We start from the raw sequence: 12,587 nt of genomic DNA, 5'->3' as shown, positions 1-12,587 counted from the left end.
TTATTCTAAATTATAAATTTTTAACAATAAAAGTATGAGGGAAAGTTAGTAAATAGCTCATTTATTTTTAGTAAGTCAGATATTAGACCAAATTACAGTTACTGATTGTGAAGATGAATCTATACTACTACAGTGAAATGTCAATCAACATTTATATACTTTTCATGTCACTTTACTTTATCGATGGTCTAAAACTTACTCCATAAGTTTACAGCAGAGTCTTTTGATTTTGACTTTTGATTTTTACAGCAGAGTCTTTAACGTTGCTGTCTTAACCATACTCGGGCAAAATTTTGGCAGATCAAATGGACGAAAGTCAACTGGAATAAGATGGGTTTTGAAAACGTTTTAACACCCTATTTTATCAATTCTTTCCAGAGTTAATAAAGCCATATGAGTCTGGCATTGTCAAGAAGGAGGAATACTCCTCTAGTCAGTAAAGCCTAATGAATTTTTCAAGTTGCAGCCTTATGTGACAACAGAACTTCACAATATAATGCAGAATCTTAGAAAGACTTCATTTATCAAGTCAGTTAACAACATTGGATTTTTAGATTGAGTTGTAAAAGTGTTCATCTACATTAGCAATTGCTAATTGGACATGCTGTTGATTACCTCTTTAGAAACTCCTCACTATATTTACTTATACCACATCAGTTTGTCCATTTACTGACTTGTCCTCATATTTTCTGAGATGTAATTCAAGAATAAATAGAGTTTTAATATAATAAGTATTTTTTAATATAATTTTTGTAATTACTTTCTTTTCGCATGTCTTTTGTACTCATTTTATTGGTATTCTTCGTTTAATTTTCTTATTTTACTTTATATGTTAGATAAGATTCTTTTTCTTTTGATTATACAAAATCTCACCACACAATCATTGTATTTTTTTCTCTCTTGCAGTGTATTTTACAATTAATTTGTTGTTATATCAGTCTGTTATTGGTGTAGTTCTCAATTATTAGTATCCTTCTTGATCTGTGTTCATTTGTCATTTGCTATCTACCTTCTTTATTTCTTGGAATGTGCAAAATTATGTTCATTAACATTGGGTAAATACTGAATTATTATTAACTCTTTTAAAAGGAAACAATTTTTTTTGGATCTAGTAATAAAATTTATTTTATTCTTATTGAAGGTTGCATTTATTTTGTGAACTTATTTTTATGCACTTAAAATATTTAATCTTCAATATATTTAAATTAGATTTTAAAAACTCTTATATGTATAGTAACACTAAATTTTATAATTATTATCACAAATTATGATACTATTCTTATGAGAAGTGGCAAACATCTTTTAACAAACAATTCTCTTGCGAGATATGCAATAGTAAGATAAATGTATAAATTAACTGTTATATAACTGGAAAATATTGATTGATACAGAGACCTGTTAGGTCGGTCATGAAATTATGTGATTTATAAAATTGTTTTGGTCATCACAGTATTCTTCCCCTGTATCTGTTATCAGCTTAACCCTGCTGTTTAAATAAAATGTATGATATGACATGACAAAATAAATAATAAATATGCTATAGAGAAAAACAATATTCAAATATTATAAAATGGATGTGAAAATAAGGTTTTTTATACTAAATTATATTCCTGCAGAATTTTCAGAAATATTAAGTCTGCTTGGTATGCGGTGTTTCACTAGAATAAGAGTTAACATTGAAATTGTGTATATTAGGTAAATAAATACTTTTATAGATAATTTTCTGAATCGAATATTGTACCTGGAATGAAATATGTTTCTGAATTGCATTCTCTTTGACTAAACTTGTAAACATTTAATTGAGCTATTCAGAGCTGGAGTGAGCTATGTTAATTGACACTCCCTGTGCTTATCATAGAATTAAGCAGATATATGCATTCTTCTTTAATATTTGTTTTATGATTCAATAAATTTTTGTGTAAATTTGTTTAATTTATGAATAGTAATTTTATATTTTGAAAAGCAATTTAAGTTGTAAAATACTTCAAATTTTTAGACATTCTAGCTCTTAAAAACATCTGTCCATTGTAAATGCTTAATTACACACACACACACACACACACATATATATTTATTTATTTATATTAAGTAGTGATTAACATTATATATAATTAATTAATTATATTACAATTACAATTTACTGATAAAAACTAATTGGTTAATTAATATTAATTTATTTATTATTGCTGTATTGTATTTTACTAATTAATAATGCTTGATTGGTGGATTTTTGTAGTACTACAACGTAGATCAGAGATCAGAGGTGTGTCATTTTGTTTTCATTAACCCACCCTTTTGATGTTTTTCATTTTATTTTTTTATTATTTTAAAAAGTCACATTTAATTTATAACTCTATTGCACAATTTTTTTTCTTTTTTCACATTAGCTGGCATGCTATTAAAAACCAAGTATATATAAAAGTTAGGTAAGCATTATATAAGTATTAGATTATTTTTTTACATTATTTTTAGTATTTGCTCTTTTTTTTTCTAGAATAGAAATAACTTATAGAATTTATTTTTGGTATAACATACACAGTGTTTAGTATTTTAGCAATTGCATGTTTTAGTGTACATCTTAAATGCAAATGTTATTTTTTAATTGCAGGTTTAAAATTTTCTGTGCCATTAATAATACATTAAAATGTGATTTAATATTAATAAAATATGGTTGTGTGTGTTTCGTTGCCCTATTTTTTTTCTGGGTGTATCAGAAATTGATTGTATCTGAAAAACTTATCTGGTTGTCATAAAATTATTTTTATAGTTCTATCTTCAGTATCTTTGTAGTTTGAAGATGAATTAAATGAAGTGAAAGTTTACCAGTTTGGTGTAAAAAATGTGTATGTAAAATATTTTTTTCTATAGTAAATAAAGAATATTATTCTCTGAATAATATTCAGTACTTTCCATACCTGGTGTTTCCAGACAGTAAAGTGCTATGCTTTCATCCCGGGTTGATGTTCAGTAATATCATGGCTTTTGTAATATTCTAAAAATATTATTCTCCATCTAGCAAATAATTATTTTAAAATTAATATTCATTCATTTTATATTTTATTTTTGTAATAATCATTTGATTAATTAAAATGATTATCAGTTTTCATCTTCTTTTTATACATGTACCACCTGTAAGATGTAAATCAGATCTTAAAGAAAATAAGAGGCCTAATTGTATCTAATTTTCACTTAATCAACTAGTTTGGATCTTTGTATCATCTCTGAATAAAAAGTAAATTCACTTAACAAACCTGCAGAATGTTGCCATTGAGCCACATGAAGAAGCTGTTGTCCTGTTGATTACTAGATGTTCATGGCACACAGTTGGGGTCAGGGCAGCAGCTCACACAATTAAAATGTATTAAGGAAAATGGCATTACGAGAAAGGAAAGCAGAAGAGTAGAAAAACAGGGATGATCTCAGTCCACCAGGAATCACCTTGATAAGGGCAGCTTTGACCTTATTACATAGGAGTTTAGTCATATGTTACTCCAAGATTTCTACATTCTTTCTTTTTTTTAATTTTATAAAATTCTGATTTTCTGAAAAAAAGAAAATGAAAGTTCTGTTATTTTACTGTAGGATTCAAATTAAGTGATCTTGAAGTGTTTAGGCCAATTTGTAGTCGAATAGTATGTTTGAACTGTTTAGATTTATGTTTTTCTCAAGCTTAGTGCTTTAATTATATATTGTTGAATTGTTTTAGATTTTTTTTTTTTGTTTTTTTATATTAATGAAGATGTCTGCCATTTTGTTGGGTTTTAATTAATACTGTTATGGTGATCCTATGATGTAACATTCTCGTGAACAAGGGATGCATCTGCTTATGGGTGCTGAATCAACAAACTGTAATAATTATTGGGGAATTTCCATAATATTCTATGAATTTAATTATTAATTAAAAACTGAAGAATTTAATAAATGTAAAACATGTTAATGGGTATATCTCTCCATTTATATACAACGTATTGCATACAATTACAATGCAAAAGTTATTAAAAGTGAAGTACACAATACCAAAATCCAACAATAATACTAACACATAATTAATATTCACAATATTACCAACATTTTTAGATAATTATGTTACTGCATTGTTTTCAAAATTATAAAATAAATACACAAAATCAAACTAAAACAAAATCACAAAATGAACACTGATAACACCAAAACTCCAGATTATACATTATGAACTGCAGCAATTGCATTAAATATTACGTTGGATAAATTGCACGTAGATTCAACCAAGATGCAATATGTTCCCCATACTACCACTAGAAGTACTGTAGTGGTAAAATAAAAAAACCACAACATGCAAATTTTACATGTGTTGCACATAAGTCATGGACTCAACATGCTTTATAAATAAAAATTTATAAACTTTAAATTTGACCAACCAAAAACATCATATTAAGTAAATAAACATAATACAATTCAAATTCTATGAAGAGGTATGATAAACAACAGCACTATTTACAACACCTCTGAGTGGCTTAGTAGTTCTGAAAAGATTATCTGGAAGAATTTTTACTGTATTAACTAGTGGATAGGAGTTTGTTTAAATAATTAACAAAGATACTAATTTTTTCTTAAATAAAATTAAAATTAGGACTTCAAAATTTTTATTTATGTTTTGCCAAAAAAATTTCATATTTTCAACATATGTCATAGATTAATTTTAATGTTTATGCTAATTAATTCTAAATTGGATAGATTGCTTTTACTTTTTGATTGATCATTTTCATGATAAAATGGTGGATAAACAATAGTTGGATGAAATGCTCATAATAAATTGTTAGATAAATTCTTTAAAATGTATACTAAAACAATCTAAAATAGATTTACATAAAGTAAACAAATAATAAAACGTGTGTGAGATACATGACCGATTAACATTTCTTCTGATAAAATGGTATAACTAACTTTTTTTTTTAATTCAGTCCATTAATAATTAAATTAAAAATTATAATATTTATAGTATTTAGAAAGTATCAAAAATTTATTCTTAGACAAGAAAATTAATTATATCATGTGTATTTTTTACCTAGCATCTAGCAGTATTACTTAAAACTGTCATAAATTGTAGTCAAGTAAGGATAATTGTTAGATCTGACAATGTAACACACTCTAATTTTGTATTTTTGTATCTATTTCTTTATCATAGTCACCAATGCAGGTCATTAATTATCATAACATCATTCATGAAACTAGAACAAAACTAAAAAAAAGTAGTAAGTTTATAAAATAATTTCATAATAAAGTAAATCACACTAAGAACATCCTAACTTTGTAGGGGAAGATCCCGCCATGTGATGATTCTGGTTGCCATGCCACCTCTTCCATACCTAGCCCTGATGAGGTTTACTGGAAGTCATCTTCTGAACCCACAGACTGAATAATATCTCTCGATTAACAGTTTGGCCTTCATCAGGATGCCATCGATTTAAATGACATGAATGACATTTCCATAGATTAAGAATGTACTATCAATAAACACAAAACAAAACCAAAAACAAACTACTCAAACAAACAGAATTGAGTAGAAGCAACAGAAATGGCACTATATTTGAATTTAAACAAAAATTTTGTTTGAACACTAAAAACTCTTCAAAAGAATAAAAGTTTGCCAAACACATTCTTACATAATTTTGCTTTTAAATTCCCATTAGGGGTACCCTCTTAATGCTACCATAATCTTGTTATATATAGACTTTTAGAGCCCACTAATTAGTAAAGTTTTTTGTCAAGGGAGCCTGTTAAACTTAATATGTAAGACTTACTTCTGGTGTTATGAGAATGAACATCACGATTTGTAATAAATTTATCATGTGATCATAAGTATACATTATTGACAGTAAAATACATATATATATATAAGGCAAAGTAAATTCTGCAAATTTACATTTATAATTGGCTTCCAAAAAGCCAAAAAAGGTGTTATACATACACCTTTCCTTTGTTTTTTAAATAACAGAGTGATATGAGAAGCATGGCCCCAGGCAAGGATGGCATAGATCCAAAGTAAGCAAGCCTCAGAGTGACATTACTTACACACTCCTTTAAACTACAAAGCAAGAAAAGACTACCAGTTATACATTTATTAATGAACTCAATATTAGTAACCAGTTCAGAGTTGGATCAATAACTACACCTAAGAATTTTAACTTACAGTTGTTTGCAAGAATCACTGCATTTGATTTTTCCTGGTTAAGAACTAATTTGTTATCAGAAAACCAACCTGTTATTATATCATTGACTTCATCATTTTTATGAACAGGATCATTTAAAGAGCTTCTGAACATGATCTTTGTTTAACCATCAGAAAAAGTCATCAGATTTGAATTTTTTAACCCCAGGTCTACATTCAAATCATTTGTAAAAATTATATATAATGTAGGTCCAAGTACGATCCCTGGGGTACACCACAAAATAAATATAAACAATCTGATAGAACATTATTAAATTTCGCAGCTTGTTGTCTTGTTATTTAAATAAGAAGTTATTAATTTTATGGCTCCCTCAGTAAACTTTTACAATTTTAATTTTTCAGTTTTCAATTAAAATGCCATGTTGAACCCAGTCAAAAGCTTTACTAATATCGAAAACGTTGCTATAGTAAAAAGATGTTTCTCCAAACATTCAAGGGTCTTATTGATAAAACTCAAAATAGATCACTGGTACTCAAGTTCTGCCTGAACCCAAACTGAGTTTCAGTAAAAAGGTTATTATTTTCAAAATAAGAAACAATTCTAGTTTTTAAGGTTTTTCAAAAATTTTATCAAAATGGACAAAATTGAAATTTTTCAGTAATTTGAGGGTTATCAACATCACCCTTTGTATACAAGAGAAGAACGTAGGCAATTTCAGTGCATCAGGAAAATCTGATAATCTTGTTGATTCATTAATTAAGAACATTAAATATTACTTATTAACCATAAAGACTCAGGCAATTACAATTTTTTAAAGTATTAATTATATTTAGCAATTCTGTAATGTCCAATAGATTAAACGAAAAGGAAGGCTTAGTGACATCACTTGTCCTTAAAAACTAAAATATTTTTTAGTATTAGTTAGTAAATTAGAAGTGAGTTTTCTTTGTATGTCAACAAAAATTGATTAAAGTCATCACAAGTCAGTTTATTGAAAAACTTTGCAAAATTCTGGTTGTCCCTTTTTTCTTATAAATTCCACCTAACCTTTTGTGGGTTATTTGATTACTTTTCAGATTATCATTATATTTTACTTGAGTAGCACTTAGAGATTCTCTATACTCCCATTTAAATCTATGTATCAGCAATTCAGTTAAATCAGTGTGTCACACATTTGATGAAAATCAACAATATTTATATATATATATATGTATATTGGATATTCATCAGTATACCAACCATTAGACTGAGTTCTGTTATTCCCTTAAAAATATTCAAATGCATGATTTACCCTATAGAGGAAAAGATTTCATATTGAATTCAGTACAATATTGTTATTACTAAAATGGCAGTCAAGTCTAAAACAAAACTAAAAGGTTATATACAGACCCTTACTTGTTATTGGTCGAAATGATCTCTAAACTAGCTCACTAAAATTTTTACTTAAATTTACTTTTAATAACAAACACTTATGGTCAGACAGAGTGGAATCAATAATTGTAGATTTACATATACTCAAATTATCATCATCCTATTCAATCTCACAAAAAATATCATTGCTGCAATCAGGAGTTCTGTATATACCTAAAACAATCATACTCATGTCTAACACCCACATCTCACTGTGTCTTTCCACTGAAAACTGCTCAAAAAAGCCAATCTCCACTAAAGAATCGGAAGGGCAAGCACAAATTTTAGTATCCCTGTACTCCTCAGCCCTTAGTACAAATAATATAATAAAAATAATAAGCTTATTATTATTTGACAAGCAACTAAGATAACTCTGAATTAGCTACTGTAATTCAATTTTCAGTTGAATTAAATAATTTTGCAATTACTGTTCTGGAAACATGAGTAATTTTGATACTCTTGTCATATCTAAAATCAAGGTATTATTTTGAAAATAAATATCAATGTAATGTCACCTGCAAGAATAATTTTTTGTATTTATGAATTGAATTATTTCATCATGGCTGAAATACCAGTTAGCTCTGTATTGTGTTCAGAACTGAATTATTTTATAATTTTTTGATGTTTAATTTTATCCTTGTAAAATTATAAAAAATAGCCCTTATTAAACAATATGCAGTTCTGATCAAATTTTACCTTGAATTGAATTTGAATAGATATCCTGCTAGTTTATTTTGGCTGTTTGTGTATAATAGTTAATGGGCTGATGCGGCCAAGTATTATACTGTAATTTGTGATGTTTCCTTTGTGATATGATATGAACTTTGTTTGCAATACATCAGTTACTTTATCATACCTTATAAGTAAATATCAGCCGGCAGTTTTCCTTTGTATTAAACAACCAGTATTGCACAGTAACCCCTAACTTTGATCTGCAGTACCCTTTAATGATTTAAGAAATCTTTTAAACTACAATGAATATAACTTTCCAGTCCATTAATTTTTTTTGTTGTTGTTGCTACAAGTCATCTAATGTTGATTTATCAAACATTACATTAAATAATTAAATTTGGATGTATTTTTTTGTTTTTCCTACCTTAACAGTTTATGGGAGAAGTAATTAGGGTTTCTGATTAATTATTAACAAAAATCACCTATGACGAACACATCTAAATAGCTAATCAAACACAACAATGAATTGTATTACAAGTGTTAATTGTATCATCCATAAAAAAACAAAATTATCTTCCATTCACATATAGTGAATGATGTACAAAGAATACATATATACACAAAGTAAAAAAACAAAACTGGGCAAAGAAATAAAACAAACTGAATACATAGTAAACCAATATGGATTTAATGATATTATATAAAGGTATTATAAAGAAAAAAATACATTAAAAAGAAAAAAAGTTGATATTATGTTTGAAAAAATAAGAAACAAATTACAAAATATAATTATGATATTTAAAAAATATAACTATATTTATAAAAATACAAATAAAGCAATTACTGTATACAGTAGTGTTTTACATAGTATATTTTAAAAAAATAATTTAACAAAAGACTTAAATTTTACCAAAATTAGATAACAAGATAAATTTAATGGTATTGACATTTATAGAATTAATTCATGATTACAAAAAAACAAAATCGTTATACCTAAGTCCTTTAAAGAAAGATTTTTAGAACATTTAAGAAAATACATAAATAAAAAACTTTCTGATCACCTAATGAGGTTGTTATTTTGTGGGTATAAAATAACAAACATGTAAGATAATGCAATCCAAAAGTATTAGAAGTTAATTGTAATAAATTTTACTACTATAAACGCATACAAACACTTCTTAACTTGTAAATTTTGAACATTATAAATTTAATTGGCACACCTGTATTAATTTAAAATTGATGTTCAGTAATAAATTTAACAGTAATCTTTACATTAATAGCTCTGCCCCATGAGTAATTCCTTTTTTTAAAAGTATACCTCCTTTTATTTTTGATACTTCATTTTTGTTGATAGAATGTGAATAAATAAACTTTATTGTGATAATACATTTTATGAACTGTTTACTTAGATGTGTGTATTTACATTGACATAAGTTATATATATTTGTAATTATTTGTTACAGGTATAAAGAAGAGGCTAAAGATTTGGAAGCACAAATGTTGGCCAAAGGATTACGACTTACATCAGTCACAAAAAAGGAATCAAACATTTGAATAATACTTTACCTTTTCTTGATGCATTATAATGATCTATCTGTATATATTCCATAATCTTTTCACTATGATAATTTTAATTAAAATTATTTAATTACATGACGGTACTGTTTTTTAACATTATTTAAATGAGCTATAAGTTTTGAGAAAAATTGAAATAAATTATAACAGTTTTACATATATCAGTTAATTTAGTTTTAACCATAATATAGAATTTTGTTATACGATGAGAATAATAAGCCTGTAGCAGCAGACTTTTCTGATCTCATTACGTATTACTTTTTTTTTAAATGGTCTCTTTAATTTAAGGTCATTTACAAGAAATATGAAAACTTTATACTATATTTAAAGAAGAGTCTTCTGCAATTAATATTTTGCTCGTATTATAATATTAATCTTAGTTTCATTCAGCGATTCAGAAACAATGAAATTGATTTCCTTTGTAAGTAATTGCCCATACTTGAAATAATGAAGTTTTGTGCTTTTTAATGGTATAATTAAAAAGTATAAATTCATCTCTAAACTTTATTATACAAACTTAAGTAGAATTTAGACTTAACAAATTTTCTGATCGATTTCAGTTGTATGAAGTGTGCAACATTTTGTGAATTTAGTACTGTATGTCGATCAGCACCTGTGTTATTCTAAATATATTTCTAAAATTTGAAAATATTTTTAAAAGTGATCTTGTTTTAATCTATTTCTTGATATTTGTTGTCACTGTATCTTACCACCTTCATCTTATTTCCATATTTTTATCATCGCTTGAAAATGTAAGAAAATAATATTTTATATACTACCGATTAATTGTATCGATAACTATTGTTTTTGTATTTAATAATTCATATTATAATATAATTACACGAAACAAAAAATAATTATTTAATATGCCTATTGTAATGTATTACGTGGGGCCTTAACTTTTATAAAATGTTTATCGATATTATTTTTGTTAATTGTATTATTCTTTTTAATTAATTCACACAAGGTAAATTTTTCTCTGTGAACTTTACATTAAATAATTAATCTTTTATTAAAATTTATATACACTTATCAATTTTTTTTCTTGTTATTTACTGTAATATTTATCCGTTGTGTATGATTGTAATTTTTTTTTATATTTTGTTTTAAATTGAAATACCGTTTTTAATTTTGTTATTAATTTAGATAACTAGAAATGAATATATTTTATTTACCTATTCGATCAATTTTAATTTTAGTGTCAGATTTTTTTTTAACAAAATGACTAGTGATGCTTGTACTTTAATTAAAAACAATTAATGCATTTAAAAAAGTATTATGTGAATATTAAAAAAAATTTTTTAAAAAGTACTATTATATTAATACATATTAGAAAAATATTTTTTCAATTTAGATTAGTAGTACTGTTTTTGTAGGATGAGGAATAAGTTAACCGTATGTATATAATATTTAATTTTTTAATTGAACTATAATAAGCAATAGATTTATCATGTATGTGCACCGTATTATTATGAATGTGTATTAATTATATCTTATGTTTGTGCATCCATGCGGATGCTAAATAATCGAGCTGATAATTGTAATTACCTAATTTAACATTTTTTTTCAATAAAATAAACTGATGTACTACATAAAAGTTATAGAATTTTTTTAATTTTTGGAGATATTTGAAATAAATTTATGAATTGTTTAGCAAGGAGAAATATATTATTAGTGATCGTTACAAAAATGTATGTTGTATTTTTAAATAATAAATTGCAAATTTATTAACTATCTTTTTATTACAACTATGTTTTATATATGTATGTATGTATTCTCTTTTAACTCTACATACATTAATTTATCACAGTATAATTCTTCTAGTTTTAAATTAGAAATTTTTTAAAAATAATTTTTTGCAGAATCTTTATGTCCCTCATTGGATTGATATAAGATTGTATTGCTGCAAGTACAATATTCAGCTTTTCTGAATGAATGTATTTATATTTGGTTAAACATGTAGTTTTTGATTTTCAGATATTTGCTAATGTAATTTTTTCATTTTTTGAGTTTTTTTTTATAAAATAAAAATGAAATATTCTTGTTTGGTTTACCAAACAAGAAAATTTAGAGGGTATTCTAAATGTTCTATGAACCTGGATGTCTTCTTTTATGCTTGTCTCGTGAAAATTTTTGTTTAACCATTTTGAAAATTTGTTATTAGTTATTTGAGTTAATTTATCATAAATATCACTTTTTCCAGTCAGTTATTATGAAAATTTTATTTTTATGTTTAATAACTCATAGCCATTTTGTGGTATAATGTATTTTGATATAACATTTAATGAGTTTGATCACTGAAAAATGTTTGAGAATAAATTTTTGTTCACTCACCTTCTCTAAAATAATATTGTAATGTATAGAAAATTAAAAAACTGTATTATCCTCAAGTGCATTTTAAATAAAATTTAAAAAAAATTATGTACCATTCAAACTTGTGTGAGCTCCTTTGTTCAGTATAGCCATTCTCTCTCTCTCTCTTCTGGGAGTTACACTAAGAGTGTAACTCCCAGAACTGAACTAATTTGCTAAGATATTAAGAGTTTTTCTAATTGATGTAACTAAGGTTGTTTACATTTTAGATTTCAATTTTTTTAATCTTTGATTTACTGTGATGACATATAATATGTGGTGCTTCCATCTTCCAGTAATGTTGTTTCTTTGCCTATACTTTGTGTATTGCATTAATATCAGCCAGTGATAATGAAAATATAAGTAATATTAAAATAATTTCATTTAAAATAATAAATATAATTCACGTCATTTCTTTTCTGAATACCT

At 25.7% G+C, this 12,587-nt stretch overlaps 1 protein-coding gene across 4 annotated transcripts in view; it reads left to right on the top strand.

The window, feature by feature from the left end:
* Positions 1-11,403, top strand: part of Mical (Molecule interacting with CasL) — a 202,818-nt gene extending 191,415 nt beyond the window's left edge. For all 4 annotated transcript variants that reach the window (XM_075374228.1, XM_075374225.1, XM_075374227.1 and 1 more), the window contains one exon: positions 9,695-11,403. In XM_075374228.1, coding sequence (XP_075230343.1) covers positions 9,695-9,785 — 91 coding nt within the window. In that variant the 3' untranslated portion in view covers positions 9,786-11,403. The remainder of the gene's footprint in view (positions 1-9,694) is intronic.
* Positions 11,404-12,587: the final 1,184 nt, after the last annotated feature.

The sequence above is a fragment of the Lycorma delicatula genome, chromosome 8, assembly GCF_047948215.1.
Source record: "Lycorma delicatula isolate Av1 chromosome 8, ASM4794821v1, whole genome shotgun sequence".
Lineage (NCBI taxonomy): Eukaryota > Metazoa > Arthropoda > Insecta > Hemiptera > Fulgoridae > Lycorma > Lycorma delicatula.
Note: the sequence above shows the minus strand (reverse complement) of the source record. Positions and strands in the feature narration are given on the sequence as shown.